Here is a 22,919-nt window from a genome sequence, read left to right on the forward strand (position 1 = left end):
ATAGGTGAATGGGTGTGTGTATGAGTGTGTGTGTGTATGTGTCTGCCCTGCGATGGACTGGCGCCTCCATCCAGGGTGTTACTGTGTGCCTTGCGCCCATTGAAATGCTGGGATAGGCTCCAGCGCCCCGCCGCAACCCTGATTGGATAAACAGTAAAAGTGAGTGAGTGTTCAGATCTATAACCATTTTCAACTTGTAGGATTCCAATATCCCCTTTTTCACAGACATAAAGGTAAACCAAAGTTTGCAATGCAGCATTTTACTCTTTCAAGACCCAGGACATTTTCTTTTGTGTACTTATTAAAGGTGCCTATGTAAACAAATCACCTATTGTGGTTGATGATTTAAAGCAATCAAGCAACAAACTGCAGAAGCTTGAAGGCAACTAAGAGAACAAAAGGGGGGAATGTTTGCAAATTGGAGTGATTTAGAAATGAATGACCTGAATGAAAATAAATTCAAATAAATGGCACATATTTAAATAATCAGTTACAAAGCCTAAATATTTCAAACATTCCCAAAAATAATGTCACACAATGAAATGTTTTCACTTCATATGCAGTCTGTATTAAATTATTAATGGGTACCACTGGCTACATTTCAGATAATTTACAGAAAGACAGTTTTTGTGTTGGCCAGGTGTACATGACTAGTCCCAGTTACCAAATTGTGACTAATATTAAAGAGGGTTGCTCTTTAAACCACACCTTTTTGGGTAAGCTGCACCACTGATCAAACTATTAAAATAAACAGAAGTCTATGCTAACCACTCTGCCCAGTTCTTATAATCTATCTTGTGTATCTTTCCAGTGCTACTTTTAAACATGAGTGTGTTAATAGTCTATCAATAGTAAAAGCTTAAAAAGCTTTGCACAAAAGAATCAGACTATCCAGGTAGAGGTACAACACGTGCCCTTGCTCAGGCTGGATACAGGAGTCGCTGCTCATCCCCTTAACAAAGAGGAGATAGGTAGGCTATGGAAGAGTGGCTGAAAGTATGAAAGGTAATTTATTAACTTGCTCTAACCTCTCTCTCTGCCTGCGCACTACAGGCTGACAAATGACCTTGTGGAACAGGATGATGGTCCCTTATTACCCGCGCCCTCTTTGCTTAATCCAAAAACAAGATTTCCAGGGTGGTTGCACATGCAGCAAAGAGATTGATGAAGTGGCCTTGTCTTCATGGCGTGTAAATATTTGGCCGTATGAGGTGGGATGGTGGGGTTGGGTAGCAGTAACACAGGTAATGTACCTTGGAGAGATGACAAAGACATCAGATGAACCATTTCCCAACTTTTTAGTGGGGTGTTTTGCTTGTTATTCTTTACAGAATTACGGTTTACAGGCTTTAAGTAAACAGTGCAAAAGAATTCTAACTTTCATGGCTGGAGAAATATTCATTTAATTCATTTCCGTTTGTAAAACTTAGGTTGAAAGAGCTGGCGTAGCAGAGCTTTCTGCATATCACACTATTAAATGTAATTACTAGATGAGTAAATACTGCCAGGCTCAGGTCTGCTTATTGAATAATATTCCTGCATGTGCTGGCAAAGATTGTGTGACATTTTCAATCCTTTCATATTTCCACCTTTAAATGTGTATTAACTTATCACGGCAAAAGCAGGTAAGAGACTCAGAAAGATGCACGCTTTTGATGTCATATTTATTGGTGCGCTAACCAGAGAAATGTGTGGCATCTGTGTGCTTCAAAAGGCATTTAGGTTGATACACACACAGAAACCACATTTAGCTTAGGATAAGAGGGGAAATACATTTCCTCACCAAATTTTAGGCTACGGCTTTGTTCCTATTGTTTGTGTGTGTGTGTGTGTGTGTGTGTGTGTGTGTGTGTGTGTCTGTCTGTCTGTCTGTCTGTCTAACCAGCATGCTGTTGCTGATTTAACCAGCTTGGGCTACAGCTGTGGGGTCGTCTGCTTAAACAATGCTGAGGTTTAATTGTGTGTGTGTGTGTGTGTGTGTGTTATGTACAAGCTAGGATTTGGTAAGCCTGAGGTGGGTACAAGTTTCTTTTAGTGCCTGACAGCCAACCACCCCTAAACATTGGTCTTTGCTTTTTAGTGGCATACAACCCCTGGCACTGCCTGGAAATAAAGAACAGACCCATGTCTCCTGTACTGCTGTAAAACAACAGCATTTTTTCCACGGGGGAGACATGAAACACATGGATGGAAGTGTTTGTGCCCTTCATCTGCTCTAATTCACTCTGACAGGTTTTTCTTTGCCTTTCGCAATTCTTCAAAATAAGAAATAAAAATCCTATGGTTCTATACCAGGTAGAAAAACTTTGCCTATAAAGTTATAAATATTTCTAATTCTTCTTGATAATTGAGTTAGCAACTCAACTGTTTTTAAATGGTCTTTCTTTTAAAAGAAATCTGATTAAAATTGATATGGCATGCATTTTTGTATCTACTGTATATGATAGTCTTTTATATTAAACAGTATCAACTCATCCACCAAAATGTCAGGTGATGCGACCACACACTATGACAAAATTGTGCATTGCATACTGAAAAATGAACTTGTATAAACTAATAAACATTTGAATAACTAATATTAACACATATGTAATACTATTTAAATAACTAATAGTATCACATTTATAATACTATTTAACTATAGTCTCACATACACCAATCAGCCATAACATTAAAACCACCTCCTGGTTTCTACACTCACTGTCCATTTTATCAGCTCCACTTACCATATAGAAGCACTTTGTGGCTCTACAATTGTTGACTGTAGTCCATCTGTTTCACTACATACTTTTTTAGCCTGCTTTCACCCTGTTCTTCAATGGTCACAGTGCTGTTGTGTCTTATCCACTCATACCAGCACAACACACACTAACACACGACCACCATGTCAGTGTCACTGCAGTGCTGAGAATGATCCACCACCTAAATAATATCTACTCTGTAGTGGTCCCGTGGGGGTCGTGACAATTAAAGAACAGGGTGAAGGCAGGCTAAAAAAGTATGTAGAGAAACATATGGACTACAGTCAGTAATTGTAGACCTACAAAGTGCTCCTATGTGGTAAGTGGAGCTGATAAAATGGTGTATGTAGAAACAAGGAGGTGGTCATAATGTTATGGCTGATCGGTGTATGTAATACTATTTAAATAAATAATATATCACATTTATAATACTATTCAACTATAGTATCACATGTAATACTATTTAAATAACTAAAAGTATCACATTTATAATACTATTCAACTATAGTATCACATGTAATATTATTTAAATAACTATAGTGTCACATATCTAATACTATTTAAATAATTATAGTATAACATCAGTATTTTGTGTGATTTTGTGTGATTATTCCACAATGCATGAAGATCAGCCCAATCAATGGAAACGATGCGATTTTTTTTTTAATAGAATATTTGTACTAGTGCAGTTTTCTTTGTCACTGTACCACAAAGCTTACTGTGGAATTTCTTTATTATTTTGAAATAAAAATAATTGTCTGCCTAACAATTAATAAACAATTGAGGGGTTTATACATACATTCAGGACAGACAATTTAAAATTGTATGTGAATAAATTAGTCCTTTAAATGTTTTGTTCATGTAAGGTCATTGGCCACACCAGCTGACATTTAAGGCCTTAATCTGTTTGCACTGAAAATGTGTTCGTATAAAAAAACTGGTGTAGAACAGTGTAATGATGTCATGTATTTATTAAATCATGTTAAATAAAAATAAACTGTCATACAAAAATGCATGTCATGTCATTGACCCATAAACAGTAAACTGTAGCACAATTCGGTAGAGTTGAGCATGGGCATGAGTGGTTTTTCCGTGCCAGCCTAGCAATACTGTTGCATACTGATTAACAATATAGCATATTTGTTATGGTAGCTGTCCAGAATCATCTACACTTTTTTATTTCGATTATTGGGTTTAAATGTGCATGTGTGTAATATAAAGTAATCATTTTGACATCAGACAGTTTTGGCAGACAGGCTGCTTGAGTTTGTACAAGGCAATACTGTTATGTATGTTGGATCCACCTATAGACTAAACTTTGACTGCATGTAGATATTAAGCCAGCCAACTGATTCCTAATTCAGCATTTTCCCTGAAGTACATAAAAAATGTGCAGTGTGACTTATGTATGTAGTCAATACTTTTCCTTGCTATGCTAAATACATAAAGTTTGCAAAGAGAGCTGCATTCCAGCTTATGAATGTATAGAACGCATCATCCTTTATATTCATTATGCTGTAAATATAGCTTGTATTGGCTCAGTTTCTGCACTAGGAATTGTCAGTCGTCTACAAGACAGCATGCAGGCTTTTTTTTTTTTAGCCGTGTATCATGTACCGTGTAGCTGGAACGTCTGTTATGTACAGTCTCACAGCCCTAAGTTCTCAGTCTGGCCTTTGAGGCTGTGGCTTGTACCTGTCTAAATGAACATTTTCCCAAAGCCCTCTAGAATATTCTCCAGAGGTAGTGGATGTCTTCAGCTGTACCATTGTCTCTTTCCATGTTCTGTCCTGTGTTCTGACATCATACTTTTTTGTTCTTGTGTGTTTCCTTAGCAACAGGGAGCAGCCACAACAGTGTACTGTGCAGTAGCTTTGGAGCTTGAAGGTCTGGGTGGAATGTACTTCAACAACTGCTTCCGCTGCATACCCTCAGCGCAGGGCCAGGACCCATCCAGTGCGCTCAGTCTGTGGGAGCTCAGTGAGAGGCTGGTGCAGGAGAAATCCAGCGGTCCTCAGGCACTGTGATTCTAAACTCCGGTCAACAACCCCAGCCTAACGTCAACACAACTGATTGCTTTATCACCATAAAAGAGCTGTTTGTGGTTTAAAAAATGAAAAAAAAAATGTGGGGGAAAAAAAAGAGAATATCTATATAGCAGGCATGACAAAAATTCAATTGATTACACTTGAAGGTGGAAGCAGAAAAGCAAAGAGACTGTAGCGTTGTTCTGTACTGTTCTTCTTTGTACTTCCAGGACACATGGGTTTTTCTTCTTTCTTCTGCAGGAGGACTAGAGCTAGTTCTGCAACACTGTACACCATTTTAATGGACATCTAACACCGAGGTCTGTAAATGAGTTAATGCAGTACTAAAGGTACAAAGACATGGTGGATGAAGCATATGTATGCTGTTTACTATTTACATATACGACCACTGAAAAGAACTGGCCTGTATAGATATCCTGTACATAATATACACAGAGTGCTGTTTTAATTCGCTCCTCTTTTTAAATATTATAATAATAATTTGCATACCCCTCAGCCATGAGACTCCAGATCTGATCTACACTGAATTTTACAAAATTCTATGCTAATGCTAATTACAATGAAGCAGCATATCGGAGGACAGCAGGGCCAGCTCTGACTGAGGGAAACGAGTCTTGCAGTCTCAAGAAATTTCATGTGGAACTTTCCGTTTGAATTTCTTTTTTAGCTTTGCAAATGTTTTGATTGCATTTTCCCTGTAGAAGATGGCCTTCATTTGTTTGATTTCACTGAGGGTGCTGTCTGTAGATCTGTACTCTTTAGCACAAGCAAACTCAGCTGGAGAGATTGTTGCGAAGACTGAAGAATGGCACCAGATCTTTTTTTTTTTTCATTTTCATTTTTCTTCTTCCACCACTTCTTTTTCTTTCCAAAAGAGGTTGACTTTGGAAAGGTTGTGCTTTGGGGCAGTCTTGGTGCCATGGGTCAATCTAGGGCATAAGCATTCCAGTGTTTTGGGACCTGTAAAAAAGAAAAAAAGATACAAATCAATAAAGATTGATATATGATTAAGTGCAATTTTTGTTATGGTGTACTGCTGTTCTGAGTGTACAAAATATTTAAAGAAATAATTATAATCTTCATGTATATACACTCCTTAGCCAACCAAACCAAAAATTCCTTTAATGTTCCAGAAAAAAATCAGAAAATTAGCAAGAACTAAACAATTACACTCCTGAGACCTGATTCACCATTTGCTCTGTGCTACTCATTCCTGCAGTTAACTGTGGGGGGTAAAAGCTGAAAATGAAGAAAATCACTTCAGTTATCATCTTTAGGCAAATATAAATTCATGAAAAGATTTCAAATTTCAACATAAAACTTAACCTAACACACGTCTGGGTGTTCAAAACTTTCCAAAGCATCATGTCTTAAAATATGCAATTTTGGCATTGTCTCATTTTCATTTGCTCAGAACTTAAACACCTTTTTATGTTAAGTTTAAAATGTTTAATCTTTAAATTATTATTAAAATAATAATAAAATAATAATAACATACAAACCAAAACATTTCATAGTAAACTGTTACACTATGTTGTAAGTTTAAAAAAAAAATGTTTTAATTCTGTTTAAACATATAAAACCTGTGTTACTAATGCTGTGTAGGCAATGTAAAATATTTGTAACCACCTCAGCTGACTAAATGGTCTATACTGCTTCAGCAAGATATGCAAGATCTAAACCATTGTTATACGCAGGACAATGCAGAACCTAACAGGTTGCTAAATATACAAAATATGTTTTGTTGCTAAAAAACTGTTCAATGCCAGAAAACATGTTACTACAGGATTGTTTACAGTGCATCACATACTCACATCACACATTGGGGTAGGCATGGACACTGTCTACAGTCATGTCTGTACATTTATAGTGTATTGAAGTCATATGGTTCAATGATTACCCAAACCCTTAGGAAAAAAAAATGTGTTATAAGGCTGATAAAAATGGGAAAGCATTAAAACCTACATTTATACACCAATTATATAGTATCATTTTACTGTTACACTAGGAACTTGCAATAAATGCCTTTTTAAAAAGTAGAATGCTCTATACTGGCAAGTTAGAACTAAATAGTTGAAGACCAAAATCGTCCTCATTTGTAAGTGTTTTGCCAGATTTATGAATGCAATGCAATCTTTTATAAAGTAATTATGACATCCTAAATGTAGACCTACATGTACAAAAAAACATTTGTATCTAAAGTTGCCAGGTTTGATCCCAGGTGGGGTGGTCCGGGGCCTTGTTCTTGTGGAGTTTGCATGTTCTTTCCGTGTCTGTGAAGGTTTCCTCCCACAGTCCAAAGAGATGCAAGTGAGGTGAATTGGAGATACAAAATTGTCTATGACTGTGTTTGACAGTAAACTTGTGAACTGATGAATCTTGTGTAACCAATAACTACAATTTCTGTCATGAATGTAAACAAAGTGTGTAAAACATGACATTAAAATCCTAATAAATAAATACATTTATCTAAAGTTGCCAACCTGTCAGTTGTTGGATTTGCCACCAAATCAAGCACAAACACCAAGACACACAAATCTGCCAAAATAAAATGTTTTATTCTAGGCTCCTGACTAACTGGAACAATTAATAGTCAAAATTGACCATATTTTGTCTTAAAAGCTACATTTGAGGATTTGCTAATGAACCTCCAACCCTAGTCCAACTGTCCCAGTGTTTAAGTAACCGTAAAAAGTTAATACAGAAATGTGATTCAAACAACACAACCTTGTTTGCAGCATCTGCCCTGCAATTTTTGCACTGTTCAATGCAACATCATTAAAAAGGCTTTTGTAAAGCTGCTTCTTGTATACATAATTTAAACTTCAGTGAAATGCTTATATTAATGCCAGTGAATTATTCTGAACCTTGCTTATCTTCTGTAGAAGAGGATAGGTGCACTATGGTACTACACAGAACTACTTTATTTTTCTATCAAATCAGGTGAATTGGAGATATAAAATTGTCCGTAACTGTGTTTGACATTAAACTGAAGAATCTTGTGTAATGAGTAACTACAAATTTCTGTCATGAATGTAACCAAAGTGTAGAACATGACATTAAAATCCTAATAAATAAATAAAATTATTTCCAATATGGATGGCAAATCCTCGGGAGCTGATTTTAATACAACCACTTCTCAGAGTCACTGTTGTAAATAAGAGGTATAGGACATAAATTTGTGGGTTGAAGATCAATGAACTTAAATGTTACAACTTTCTGCCTGTGTAATTTATTCACATCGAAAGTCTGTGACATAAAACCACCGTGGCTACTGCTTTAGGAGATACATTTTTGTTTCTCTGTTGGCCCTATTAATTAAGGTTTGAGCCAGAACCAAGCCATCAGAAGGAAATAAGAAGAGAACATGGGAGGCTTTGTGGTGTAGTGGCTTAAGAACTTGTGAGCTGGGTCAGTCACAATTCGAAGAGCTGAGCTGATCTGACTGTGAGTGCCCTCTTGTGTGTTTAGCAGTGCTTTTGCCCATGACCTGGAACAACTCCATAAACAAACCGCCTGTCACCCACATTACTCGCTCCAGCGGAGTAATGGACACATGGAGAAACCAATCATACAACTGAGCTGACCTGCATTTTTGTGCTTGGGCAGCCAGTGGAATCGATAGTGCCTGCAGGCATGCCCAGGATCCAAGTCAGGAAGGACTAAACATGCATTGATAGTATTATTATACTATTATTATTAAAAGTAGTGCAGTAGAGTACAGACGGGTCACTGGTTAAACTATAATGGAGACAAACTGTAGGGTCCGGATTATAGTCGCTCTATAGCTAGCAAACTAAGCCAACACGTTGAATTCTCCAGAGTGAAATATCTCGTACAGAATTCATGCAGATATAATAAAAACTGGACTGAGTGGGTATCAGTCCCTCATATTTCAATTGAATTTGTTTAGTTGTACAGTAAAGCATTGGTAACATGGTTTATGGATGTTGTCCAATGACAAGTTTTACAAGAATCATGTGACCTTGTGCAGAAGTGTATAAAGTGCTCAATTAATCAGTGAATTAATCGCTCAGTCATTTTGGAGAATTCGAAATGTTGGCTTAGTTTGTCACCTGGAGACCAAAGTTTTAAACTTGATCAGAATAAAGCAATTGAAGATGAATAAATAAATAAATTACCGTAATAAAACACACAAATCACTGCTGATTTTAAATGTATGGAAATTGAAACATGCTTTTTTATGCTATCACACCTATATGGGGGACCAAACCAGTTGAGATTTAGCCTAATTGCAGTGCTTAATTGAAAGTAAGTGGAATCTGGCTATATATTATTCATTTCATTGTCTTATTAGTATGTGCATTATACCTACAGGAAACCAATGCAAACACAAAAAACATGCAAAATTCCTCATCACCAGTAACTGAAGAAGAGGTTCAAACGAAGGGTCACTAGACCCATGGTACTGTGCAGCATTCGCTGTACCAGCTGCGCAACTGTGCTGCTCATAATTATTAGCAAAAATGTCAAACAGATGGTATTTTAGCTTATGTGTAGCAACAGCATTCAAATGCAGCATGAGTGCCATAAACAGCATGCATTATTTATGTTTATGTTTGGCTAATTCCTATCCTGGCTGATTCTGATTGTGGATCTCTAGTACACCGATGAGCCACAACATTAGGACCATCCAAATGCTGTCAAAACAGCTCTGACCCACTGAAGGACTCATGTGGTATCTGATACCAGGATATTATCTCTTTGTTGTGACATGGAGCATCCTACAGTGCATCTTGGTGCAATTTCCTCCATGGATAAATGATGCATATCCATGCCCTGTCGTTCACATGTTCACAGGATTTCTCCAAAGTTGACCTTTTGTCATTGCTCGACCAGTTTTGATTCCTACGTGCCCACTGTAGGTGCTGGCGACAGTGGACAGGAGTTAGCATGGGCCTGTGACTAAACACCCCCATACTTGGGTTTGATGCACAGTGTGTTGTGACACATTCACTTCATCACCAAGATTAAAATTATCTGCAATTTGAGCCACTGTAGCTCTTCTGTTGGTCTGTACCAGGCACAATAGCCTTTATGTCTTCTGGCATCACTAAGTCTTGGCTGCCCAACAAGCTGTAAATGGTTCATGGTTTGTCCCTCCTTGGAACACTGTTGGTGGGTACACACCGCTGGTGCCTTTAAGCACCCCTTGCTGTTTCACCCCTTGCATTACCAGCTACGCTACCTGATGCTTCTCGTTAGTTTTTAATACAGCTTAACCAGTGAAGTGCAGCTGTTTTTAATATCAGGTGAATTAAATAGGTTTATTTTACTAGCCATTTAGGTATGATTTAAATCAAATTCATGCCAAAATCTTAGAACTGGTAAACATCAGACAAGTGGAATGATTTCCTAATAAATATACTATATAATCTTTTATTTATTATTTAAGTAAAACCTCAATTCTTAAAAAACTCAATGTCTCTGAGAAGTATTGCATGTTCCTCCCTTTGCTGTGCTGATTTTCTTTTGGTGGGTTCCTATTACCTTTATTAATATAAGTAAACATGTAGCTAAATTTATTTTTTCTAAGTGGCACAACTGGTAAAGTAGCAGCAACATGGTTCTGGAGTCCATGGAGGCCTGGGTTCTAACCTCACAATTTTTTTGAGACGTTATGTTCTCCTCTTAGACTGGATGATGCAGTTAGTAGAAATGACTAAATTAATGAAAATAATTGCCGCTAAGAGTAAAAAGAACTGGTAAGTGTGTAGATTGGTAAGTGTGTAATGTTCTTCAAGATATTAGCACATGGATTGTATTACTGCATCGTGCCCAGTTGTGTTTTAGCTGTGTGTGTGTGTGTGTGTCTTGGTCTATATGTGTGGGAACCTTTGAGCCAGAAATGATCCAGGATAAGAGCAGATAAAGTGGGAACACAGATGTAGAGTTTCTGGGCCAGCCAGGTGTCACATGCTGTATTGTTTGCAAATGGTCCAAGCATAGATAGATAATCTCCCAACCTCACTTCTTATAAACACTAAACTCTTACTGTCAGTAAAACACCAGACTTTGTAACATTTTGTGGGATGCAGTTTTTACACATACCCTGTAGACCTAACCTGAGCTGTGGCTAAAATCACTTGACCCACTAGGGGAAACGGACTGTTGGCAGTAGTGTGTTAAATGGATCCTGAGGCTAAACAAAAAGAGGAAAACGAGCTGGGTGAAAAATGCTAACTGTTTGTCACAGGTGGGAGCAGGAGGCTAGAGGAGCTATCTGTCTCACAGGCTGAAGGGAAGCTAGTGGGACTGTTTTTGTCTGGCTTTGTGTTTGTGCCTGGGTTACTCCTTTCCCATCCAGGCAGGCGGCAAGTCTAGGAAAGCAATCGTCCAGTTATAGCATGAAGTATCATTTTATAGCTGCAGGATGTAACTTTTTGGCAATTTGGAAGCAATTTACACTTAAATTTTTAAACATTTTAAACATGTTAGTTGTGATATATTTATTTGCCTCACATATCATCCTCAACCATGTTGCATCAAGGACGAGTGCCCTAAAAAGACTATTCTTTTTTTTTTATCCCCTAATCTAATCGTGTCCAATTACCCTGAATGCGTCCTCTATACTGATTCGACCCCTCACCGCTGACTGAGGACGCCACTCAACTGACTTGCATCCCCTCCGGTACGCAATCAGTACAGCCTGCATTTTTCACCTGCACGAGCCGAGTTTATACACTGAGAGACACTGCGCACGGAGGGTCACACCCCCCTCAATGTTATTCCTCAGCCCTGTGCAGGCGCCGTCAGTCAACCAGCAGGGGCCGCAGTTGCACCAGTCATGAGGACCTATGCTCCGACTTCTACCCCTAACCCTGAACAATAGCCAATCGTTGTTAATGCTGCCGCCCAACCCAGTCGGAAAGGTAGAGCTGAGTTTCGATACAATGTATCTGGAAACCCCAACTCTGGTGAGCTAGTGTACTTTACCGCTGCGCCACCTGAGCGGCTCTAAAAAGACTATTCTAACAGTAAAGCATTTAGCAAACAACTACAATTTTTAATCACAATGATAACATAACCCTCCAAGGCCAGGGATTCATAGGAGCATCATTTGCAGTGCTACTTAATTTGGAAGGATAACATTTATGTCCGCCTTATCAATTGGACAGTTATTATTTTACTACAATCATGTTTAAGTAAGGTTGTATGAGCAGCAGTTTGTAACAAGGGGCAGGCTTTGGCTGGTAAGGTGTACCCTGCTAGCCACAGTGGTCAGTGGTTCCCCCATTGACCTATAGTATATTCGAAATTCTGTTTTTAAACAGACCTCATTTTCTATAAATGTCCCCATATTTTGTGTTTATTTTATTGCTATATTTACTCTGATAAATTAGCCCAGATGACAATGAAGAAATAACTCAGATTTATTTAAGCCAAAAAGTGACTGTGAACCAAAGACAGTAATGCATATTAACCATAATTTCTTTGGTACACTAAACCATTGAGCAAAACTTATTGAGGTGTATGTTAACCAGTTTTTAGTTTTTACTGTGACTTCATGGTTTAAAAAGGGGTGGCTCTGTTTGCATGTGTTGGGGGGAGAATGTACCAGTGCTTCCCCTCCCATAGCAGTCGGGAGATAAAAGAACTAAAACTTAAAAGGAAAGCAGAGAGAGAGAGAAAGACAGGGAGGGAGAGAGGAGGAGAATTAAATAAGAAGCTGGTCAGGCTGGTTTTGGTAAGGGAGATGGTGCTGGAGTGAGAAAGCTCATTAGGCAGTAATAACATTTTTTGTCTCTTTTTGAATCCTTTGGCTCAATATGCATGAAGGGTCAATATACAGCCGAGTGTGAGCAGGGTCTAAGGTCTGTCTAGGGTTCCTGATTGATTGGCACTAGGAACCAGCCAGACATCAATGACCATGAGGATGGTCAATGTCAACAGAGACAGAGCCGAAGGCAGTTAGCTTTAGAGGGGCCAGACCAGGGATGTCTTCAGTCTACAGTTCAGAAAGGCAGGAGACGTGCCCCACCCAACCTGAAACGCCATCCCCATTAGGTATAGAAAAAGAACAGCAACAGCAAGGAAGGCCACTTTATACTGTGGGTAAAAGTTGCATTGATTTGGGTCCCACCCCAGTCTCCTCCTTAACTATGGAGCAACTGCACTCTGATCTCGGGTTAGTGCTGAAGAACTGCATCTACTGACGCCTTACAGGAAAGCTAAAGATTTCTTTTGTGTTTGGGCCACTGAAGGATTCATGAGGGAATGTTTTTCTCCTTTTTCAAAGGAAACTGGCAGTCCTCCGAGGTCTTGCTCACAAAGCCATATAGATTGCCGTATCGGAATCATTTGATAGTTAATCAATACATTTTCTTTCAGTGCTGTGCAGGAAAAGAGGAGGCCATTTTTCAAAGATAAACCTTGAACCTGAGTGCAGTTAAGACAGCCACACTCACATACACTTGCACACAAAGGCCCCACATAATCCACTCACACAATAGCAACAGCCGAGGATATCCATTCCCATAAGCTGTTTTGCATACTCTTGATGTTATAGCTATTTTTGATTACCTACGCCACTGGTATACTAATTGTTGTTTAGAATAGCAATCGTTGCCCCTCCCTTTTCCTTGGGGGTGCTAGTGGGACTGCTGGGGAAAAGCGGAATTAATGTAGCTACTGAGCATATTCTTTCACAAATGTAACCCTTTTAAATACAATAATGTATGAATTATTTTACTGTTCACATTTAATAATATAAATAATAAAAGAAAATGTACAAGGCATTTAGTTTTTATTAGTCTATGTTAACAGTTAAAGATATTTATAGTAGGCAATTACATTTTAAAAGATTCCTCTTTACTTATTTACTGACCAGTGTATGCACATTCTTATTTGGGTGGTGAATCATTCTCTGCACTGCAATGACACTAATATGGTAATAACATGCATCAGGTGCAGCAGTGTTGTTGAACTTTTTAAAACACCTCAATCGCAATGCTGGGAGAGGAATAGTACTCCAACCAAGTAAATATATAAATTAATTAATTAATAAATAAAGCTTGCAACACCATGTGATGTATCCCATGTTTAAAGATTGTTTAAAGAAGGAATAACACTCAATGTGCAAGAAAAAAGTAAATAGCTCTAGTCTCTAACTAAAAGTCACTTAGGTGGTTATAGGGTTATTAGGTGTTCCTAATAAAAAGGCCAGAAAGTGTTTTGAGAAATCCCTCCAACACTGCTGCACCTGATACAATCATACCAGAATAACACGCACTACCATGCAATTACAGAGTTAGTGTCATAGATCATTTTTAAAGTAATTCAAATAATTTATATGTTTTAGATTGTTGTCATTCCAGTATTCATTTGTTGTAAATGTACAGTATTAAACACTCAACTATACAGTATATGGGCTGTTTGAAGTGCACACATTTTTACAGTCATAGAGTAATGTCAAAAATGACCAAGACAAAAATAAAAACACAAGAGAGACTGAGAGAGAGAGTCCGGATTTAGCGCCATCTGATTTCCACCATTTTTGACCACCCAAAGAAGCTTTAAGGGGAAGAAGATTTTTATGTGATGATGATGTAAAAGCAGAGGTGCATCAGTGGCTACATGCTTAATCAAAAACATTTTTTAAAAACATTTTGTTTATGCATTTTCTCCCGACTTTTTAGCGCGTCTAATTGACCGATCGCGTCACGCGTCCTTTCCACTAATGCCGACCCCCACTCTGATTTGAGGAGAACAAAGCTAACCCATGCCCCCTCCGACATGTGGGCAGCAGCCATATGCATTTTGTCACCCACACGAGTGCATATATGCGAGTCAGCCTTGTGTACAGAGAGACACACCCTGATCCACACTCTTTTCCCGCCTCTGTGCAGGCGCCATCAATCAGCCAGCAAAGGTCGTAGTGCATCAGTTACGAGGAGTCCCTATCCGGCTTAATACCCCACCCCTATATGAACAACAGGCCAAGCATTGTTCATGTGGCCGCTCAGCCCAGCCAGATGGCAGAGCTGAAATTCGATATGATGTATTTAAAATCCCAGCTCTGATGCGCTAGCGTTTGTTTTTACCGCTGCACCACCTGAGCAGCCCAACCAAAAACATTTTTACGATGGCATTGAAATGGTACGACACTGGGAAAAGAATTGAAAGGTGACTATGTAGAAAAGTGATGTCATTTGTTTATAAAATTTTTAATAAATTAATGAGTTAAAAAAAAAAAGTGCAGAAACTTTTTGAAGAACCCTTGTATACTGTTTGTTAGCCAGTGTATGATTCATGAAGTGTTAATATGATTAGGCTGTAATAGACAAGAAGGACTGGGCTGGCATTCTTAGCTAGCAACGTGTATCAGTTCCTGTTTGCACTGCTTCCTGAGTAACCAAAAGCCTCTGTATTATGAGCACGCATTTGGCATCTTACTAATCTTCCCTTATCTACAATGAAATTTTCAATCTGCATCATTTCTTTTATACTGGCCTTGTTCAAACAGATGAGAATGTGTGTGTGTGTGTGTACAGATGAGAGAGTGAAAGAGAAAAGCCTGGGAATTCTGACATAAAGGCATGTAGCAAAGCTATCATTAGCGCTTATTACAGCCCGTCAGTAAGTGGCAAGCTGCTCTCTGACCTTTGTGGATTCTTTCCAACCTAATCAACAGTCTGTCTACCGATTCCTCTGCAACACATCTGCGTCGAGGACACACAAGCTGTACAGCCATACTGTAGGCCAGGTGCTTAATATCTGCACTTCGTGGAGCAATTACAGCACAGAAATGAGTTGTTAATTCCCCCTTATTGGCTCAATATTGCTGCTGGTGTTTAGGTTTTTTAAGGATCATAATTAGTTTTCAAAAGGCTGGTCGACCTCATTCGTTTCTACAATACCCCATGGCTTTGAACAATGCTCAGTTGTGGTAGAGCTGTGGCTTTCTAGAATGTGAGCCTGTAATAGCACAACTGAAAGCGTTCGCTGTGTATAGACACTTCTGGCTAACTGCAGATGGACAGTGTAGCTTGAAATAAAATAATATAAATATGGATTACAATGTGTGTTTTTAGTTTTATGCCTTGTAACTGCTGTGGTTAAGCTGCACAATAATGGGAAATATAATTTAATATTTAATTTAATATTTCTTAATATTGGCAGCAGCAAGGATTGGTGCTGGCAGCTCTAGCAAGCTAGGTTCCACAGTTACTTTGCGTTTACTGATCCCAACAACACTTTTGCACCTGATGCTCTACCATGTAATTAAAGTGTTATTATAGATATTATTTTTTAAGTAATTAAAATCATTTAAATATGCCTTATGTTTTAGATTGTAGTTACTCCAGTATTTCATTGTTGTAGATGTACATTATTGAACACCCAGCATTATCTTTTTTTTTTTATTAAAAAAAAACATTGGGGATGAAAAGTTGTGCATTTAACTATACAGCACATGGGTAATTTGAAGGGCACAACAATTGTTAGTCATGTAAAAATAGAGTAATGTCAAAAATGACCAAGACCAAGAAAAGACCAAGAAAAAACATAACCTTAAAAACAAATCTTAAATTTAATCCATTGGATATAAATGGAATAATAAAATATATTACTCCAACAACTTTGTCTATGTGTGTTTTTAGTGATGGAACTTTCATAAGATTTTCATGGATTTCATAAGGTTTACCCCATGACCATCTATTCATCAGACATCCTGCATGCACTGTTATGTTTCAAACTCATACTATACATTTTTTAGATATGCACAAGGGATCCTTGTTTCCGCACTTCTATATTTTGGTTGGAAACAGTGAGGGCGGGAGGAGTAGTATTTGGTCGTGTCTGAGAGACTGAAAGACGCTTTAGTCCGGATATAGCGCCATCTGATTTCCACCTTTTTGGACAGCTCAAAAAACCTTTAAGGGGAAGAAGATTTTCATGTGATGATGATGTGAAAGCAGTGGTGCATCAGTGGCTGTGCACTTATATTTTGCTGATGGCATTACAAAGTTGGTACTACGCTGGGAAAATGCATCAGAAGGTGACTATGTAGAAAAATTCTTAAATTCTGAAATTCTTAAAAGAGTTTAAAAAGTGCGGAAACTTTTTGAAGAACCCTCATTATCACAAGTGGCACATTCTCCTACCATGACAAGAAGCAATGTACAGTATGTGTAAAACACACTAACAAGGTGTAAAATGCAATAAAAACAAGAATCTGTGGTTTGTTAATTCTCCCAAATCTTTGTTTAACTAACAATAGTAACAAGCAAAGATTCTTCATGTTTTATTGGTCAATTTAATTGTATTTAGAATTGAAAAAGTCGGAGCAAAGGCGTGTTTGCCAGTGTGTCCTATTTCTGCTTTGCACACAGTGACTTTAATATAGTCCTTAGAAGCACTGGGCCTCGCGCCAGGACAAAGCTGGGAGATGACAGAATAATTTTCTAAATTGCTTATTAATTGTTATTTATTAAATCAAAATTATACAATATTTTTAAAACTGTAAGTATGTTGTGTCAGCCTTGTGGAGTGCTGGGGCAAACGTACTAACTGTGATAAATGGGGGCCCAATACATACAACTACAGCAGACCCTATGCTGTACATTACAGTTATAATAGCATATATAAAGCCTCTAGGAAATAGCATCTACTGCACTTTATTATTATGTTCAGCATCCTAAAGCAAACAATATAGCTGTTCAATAAAGCTCACTGTGAGTACATGTAGTGTATTAATAACACTGAAATTATTATTGGCTGTAGGAAAATAATTATGACACAGTCCAAAAGTTTCATTGGCTTACTGACCTGTAAAATGCCAAAGTCTGTAGATATTTTTAATGATTACAATCAATCCTATCGCTCTCTGAGGATACACTGGATAGATACATGAGAGTAGGTAAATTTATCATCCAACTGCCAACCATAAACTGCCATCTCTCCGACACTGAGGATTAGCATGTGATTAAAATGTGGTCAATATTTATTAGGCGCTCCTATAAAGTCAATGTTAGTTCTATGAAATCCAGTAGCTGACTGAGGTGGACCGACTCATAGCTGATAGACTATTTTGTACATATTGACAATTTGTTAATGAGAAAATATCTCAATTCTGCTCAGAAAAGAAATCCGTGCAAGCCATTGTGGCACAGCAATTGAGTTTATAAGTTTGAGTCTATATTAATTTCATGATGAATTCCTCTGAGTAAACTAATGATTTAAATGATATGCTGTCAAACGCTATGTGTGTGTGTGTCTATGTAACTCATGTGTTTAATTTCACTGTAAAGTTTACAGAAGCCACACAGTAAAATGGGTTCTGAGGCCATGTGGTTGAACCTGTCTCCGGTCATGGTATATAAGGAGTTTTTCCTATTTTCCTTGTGTTCTTCTTAACTTATGCAGAAGGTGTACTATTCTAAATGTGCATCTTAGTAATTGGGTAATTGTGTGTTGATCTGTAAAGGATGTAAGAGTATTTCTCTAAGGCATTGAACACAGCATGACCCTGACCAGTATAAAGTGCCTTGTGTGTGTGCGTGTGTGCGTGTGTGTGAGAACAAATATCTTAATCTTATTCTTAATCTTAATACATTTTATTTATTTTATTATTTTATTATTTATTTTATTTATTTATTTTATATATATTTTAATATTAATATTAATATTTAATCTTATCTTAATCTTATCTAATCTTAGTACAAGATTCTTAGCCAAACTAACTTTGGGGGTTTTGAGTTATATCATTTACATTTATGGCATTTAGCAGACGCTTTTATCCAAAGCGACTTACATTTATGAATGAATACAAGGGGCCCAACAGTGGCAACTTGATAGAGATTGCTTGAACCAGCAGCCTTCTAATTACACTGGACAACAATTTTTTGCCAAAGTTCTGTTACCTTTTTTGGTGATTGTGACAGACCCATTTGATCTGAACACAAATGTAGTTTCTGATTGTCTGTATCACATAGAAATTTTGAGAAACATGAGATTAACTTTACTGATTATAACACATTTAAATCTTATACGTGTCATTAGTTCAACTGAGCTAAAAGTGTTTTGCTGCTGATTTTCGTTTCTACTCAACATCTGGTGCATCTCGTATTAGTGTTCAGCAATAGTCAGCCAGCACTGACGGATTCCAATGGCCTTGGTAACATTTTTCCATTGTGGCAATGTCTTGGTGAAAGCATTCGCCATGCTCATCACTTACTGCACCAAGATTAGGGAAGAAATGCAGGAAATGAATTTTCAGTGACGTTGCACTTCATCACTTTGTAAGCTTGAAGAAGGTTGTCACCCAGCTTGATGAAGTTTGGCGCTCGATAGTTGCAAAAAAAGAATTTTTCAACAACATCCTGGAATGATTTCCAAGTGATTTTCTCAGGTCTCACCACCAGCTCTTTGAACTGATCATTCATGATGTGTCGCATTTGTGGACCAACAGAAATGCCTTCACTAATCATGGTATCAGTTATTCTTGCGAACTCTTCTTGCTTTTTATTTGTTCGTTGCCTTTATAAAATCTTTCATCAGCCCGAGTTTTAAGTGAAGTGAATATCTTTTTTTTTTGGGTCCACAAGTGGTTTATGTGCAATATTGTTCTGCCCTGGGGTCAAATTCTGATGAATTGGCCAGTTATTTTTAGTGTAATATGATTCTTCTTATGACTGTCCCAATTGCAAATGAAGCAGCAATACTTGGTATATCTGAGCTGCAATCCAAGAAGCAGTGCCACTCTAAATCTCCAGCTGTTTCAGTTGTTGTTGCTGTACTTGATGTGTTTCAACAACAGTTCCATGTTCTGGTATGTTTCCTTCATGTGTAAAGCATACCAACAGGTACTGAAGGATAGACATTGTCACTGTATAACAAGACAGCCTTGAGGCATGAATCAATAAAATGGTACATGATAGGAAAAATTTGAGGTGATTTTTGTTATCAGCAGCTCAAAATACCTAAGACACACCCAAAAGTGTTCAAGAAACAAAATCTCTGTTAACCAGTGTTATTAGTCCACTACCTTAATCGCTGAGCTACCACTGCCCTCAGCACATGAGTTTATCTTGTGCACAGTAAAATAGAGGGGTGAGGCAAGAGCTTATATCTGCCTCACCTTTTAAACATGAGCAAAAATGAGCACTCAGGCTCAAGTACAGTGAATCCCCTTCTGTCTGGAGATTCATCAGAACAAGAAAATCGAGGGAAAGAAGGGTAAAATCGAATGAGAAGACATATTTTAAAACCAGGAATAAAAAATGACAGAGCAAAGCCAATGAGCGGAGGAAAATGACAAGAGTAGTTTGACAGAGAGAGATGAAGGGGTAGTGGAGGTAAAAAAGAAAGTAAAGAAAAAGGATTTGTCTGTGCGCTTCAGAGGAAGACTTAGAACCAAAGGCTGAGGTGGCAGTAATGAAACATTCATAATCGGCACAGACACGCTCCAGCGGACTCACCGACACACTGTTTAACCATTGCTGCTCTTCCAAGGTCACATACACACACACCTGCACCAATTACAGAGACACTAATTTAAACTACATGTTTACCAATCATTCAAGTAAAGATATAAAGGTTGCCGGTTCAAGCCTCACCACCACCAAGTTGCCACTGTTGGGCCCCTGAGCAAGGCCCTTATCCCTCAATTGCTCAAAATAGTGTTCAGTCATAATTGTAAGTCGCTTTGGATAAAAGCGCCTGACTCTGCTAAATGCCGAAAATGTAAATGTAAATATACTGTATATAGTGGTACCTTGTAACTCAACACCCCCTAAACTCTTAAATTCGATGAGTTTAGCCTTTTTTGTTTTTTTTCCATTTAATTTCAAATTAACAATGAACAGCCGGTTTGTTCAGCGCTGTGCTTGAGCGGTTCGGTGCGGTAACATGTCATCAAAGTGCACATTTGAAAAAAATAAATAAAGCTTAACGTAGATTAATGTACTAAAAGAACGACACAGGACCACTAAACTTCCCTTAATTATTACTGCTCATAAGTTCTCTCCACTAATAAAATTCCTTGCTTGTTGTTTTACTACAATAAGTCTATATAAAACAATGAAATACAATTGAAAAACAGTTAAAAATCAATTTAAAAAAGTACAATAAAAGGACTTTACCTTTACCTCTTTATTGTTTCTTTACTCTTCTTAATCATGTTGATGCTTGATCTTGGAATACTGTATTCCGTTTAGGAAAGGCGCATTCACAGGCGGTGCACAAACCTTAATGTTGGAAAAAACGGAAGCACTAAAGCGGGTTTGTCACTTCTCATGTGAATGCGTCTTTACTGAACAGAATACGGTATTCCAAGATCAAGAATCTCCACGATTAAGAAGCTTAAGGAAACAATAAAGAAGTAAAGGTAAAGTGCAGCTTTTATTGTATTTTTATATAGATGATATTGATTGATTTTATTAATGTTTTTTTTTTATTGTATTTCAGTGTTTTTATATTATACTTGTGTTATTTTCAGTGTATAAGTGTCAAAAACAACCCCATTATTTTACATTAGCCTAAAATATATGCAGTTCCACAGCACCAAGGAACGCATTCACAGGTTTCCCATACATCCTTGTAGGAAAAATATCTTGAAACTCAATGTACTTTAAACTTAACACCTTTAAAACTCGACACTCCATCTGTGCTGATGGAGTTTTTAAACACCTCACTGTCACTGCTGGACTGAGAATATTCCACCAACCAAAAATAACCAGCCAACAGCACCCCGTGGGCAGCGTCCTGTGAACACTGATAAAGGTCTAGAAGATGATCAACTCAAACAGCAGCAATAGATGAGCGATCGTCTCTGACTTTACGTCTACAAGGTGGACCAACTAGGTAGGAGTGTCTAATAGAGTGGACAGTGAGTGGACACAGTATTTAAAAACACACCACCACCATGTCATTGTCACTGCAGTGCTGAGAATGATCCACCACCTAAATAATACCTACTCTGTGGTGCTCATGTGGGGGTCCTGACCATTGAAGAACAGGGTGAAAGCAGGCTAAAAAGCATGCAGAGAAACATATGGACTACAGTCAGTAATTGTAGAACTACAAAGTGCTTGTATATGGTAAGTGGAGCTGATAAAATGGGCAGTGAGTGTAGAAACAAGGAGGTGGTTTTAATGTTATGGCTGATCAGTGTATATAGCATATTAGACCTCTTTAGTGCTACCCTTATAAACAATGCTCTGCTCTTCTGATTTGCGGTTTAATTTAGAAGTAATCAGATAAGCAGATTAACCACATGAGAATCCTGATGTCCAGTGAAGAGAACACTCAGTTTGCTGACATAAAGGAAAAAGGGACATGTAGGAAAGTAATCCATTGTACCATGTATCAGGACACAATAAAAACAAGTGTAAGCAGGGTCCGGAGGTCTCTTTATAATTTACTGTAAGCTACATTCTCTGTCAGTGTCAGATTGCATTTACCTCCCACTCTCAATGGCTGCTCATTAGAGTTCAGGTTAGCTGCCACCTCCAGCTGCTACGTTTGCTCTGAAAGTCCATTTTTCTCCACCTTTTTAAGTTGCACCACTGCACCAATCCATAGCTATCAAAAGTATTACATAAATAGATTTGTCACAGGCACATACAGGACTAGCAATTTAATCCAGCTTGTTAAAGCTGCCAAAGAGAATGGATCTCTTTCCTGCTGTTTTTCCCTCTCCTTTTTTCTGCCTTCCTCCCTTTCTCACTTTCTCTTTTTTATCTTTGTTTGCCTGCTATACATTTTTCTGTTCTTACTTCTTTTTTTGACTCATTGGATCCTTTCCTCCTTCCTTCATTCCTTTTATGTCTTCTTCGTTTTTTTTAAATTTTCTCTCAATTTTTAGCATGTCCAATTTTTACCCAATTGTATTATGCTTCCTCTCTACTGGTGCTGACCCCCGCCCCTGATTGAGGAGAGAGAACTGACACACGTCCCCTCCGATACGTGAGCAATAGCCGACGGCATTTTTTTTTTTACCTGCAAACATCCCATAGAGCCCCATTCATTTCCACTACTTATCAAACATTTTTAGCTGTATGTTGCTTTGTTTTAAAAAAATTATGAATTTAATGTCATTAATATACTTAATACTGTTATTGTTTAGCATTTGCTCAGCACTAAATGTTACATGTTTATCTTAATTAAT

General features: G+C 37.9%; 2 protein-coding genes across 3 annotated transcripts in view; one reads left to right on the top strand and one right to left on the bottom strand.

Annotated features, from left to right (window-relative positions):
* Nucleotides 1–22,919, top strand: part of wwox (WW domain containing oxidoreductase) — a 354,592-nt gene that overhangs the window by 302,827 nt on the left and 28,846 nt on the right. Inside the window, exon 9 of one of the 2 annotated variants that reach the window (XM_062992777.1) lies at nt 4,577–5,806. The exons of the other annotated variant lie outside the window; for it this stretch is intronic. Coding sequence (XP_062848847.1) covers nt 4,577–4,768 — 192 coding nt within the window. The 3' untranslated portion in view covers nt 4,769–5,806. Of the gene's footprint in view, nt 1–4,576; nt 5,807–22,919 lie in introns of those variants that run through there. 2 annotated transcript variants of the gene reach the window in all.
* The window catches only part of mafb (MAF bZIP transcription factor b), a 110,444-nt gene continuing 93,206 nt past the window's right edge, over nt 5,682–22,919 (bottom strand). The window contains exon 3 of the mRNA XM_062992802.1: nt 5,682–5,749. The gene's annotated coding sequence lies outside the window, so the exon portion shown is untranslated. The remainder of the gene's footprint in view (nt 5,750–22,919) is intronic.

This window comes from Trichomycterus rosablanca, chromosome 1, assembly GCF_030014385.1.
Source record: "Trichomycterus rosablanca isolate fTriRos1 chromosome 1, fTriRos1.hap1, whole genome shotgun sequence".
Classification (NCBI taxonomy): Eukaryota; Metazoa; Chordata; class Actinopteri; order Siluriformes; family Trichomycteridae; genus Trichomycterus; species Trichomycterus rosablanca.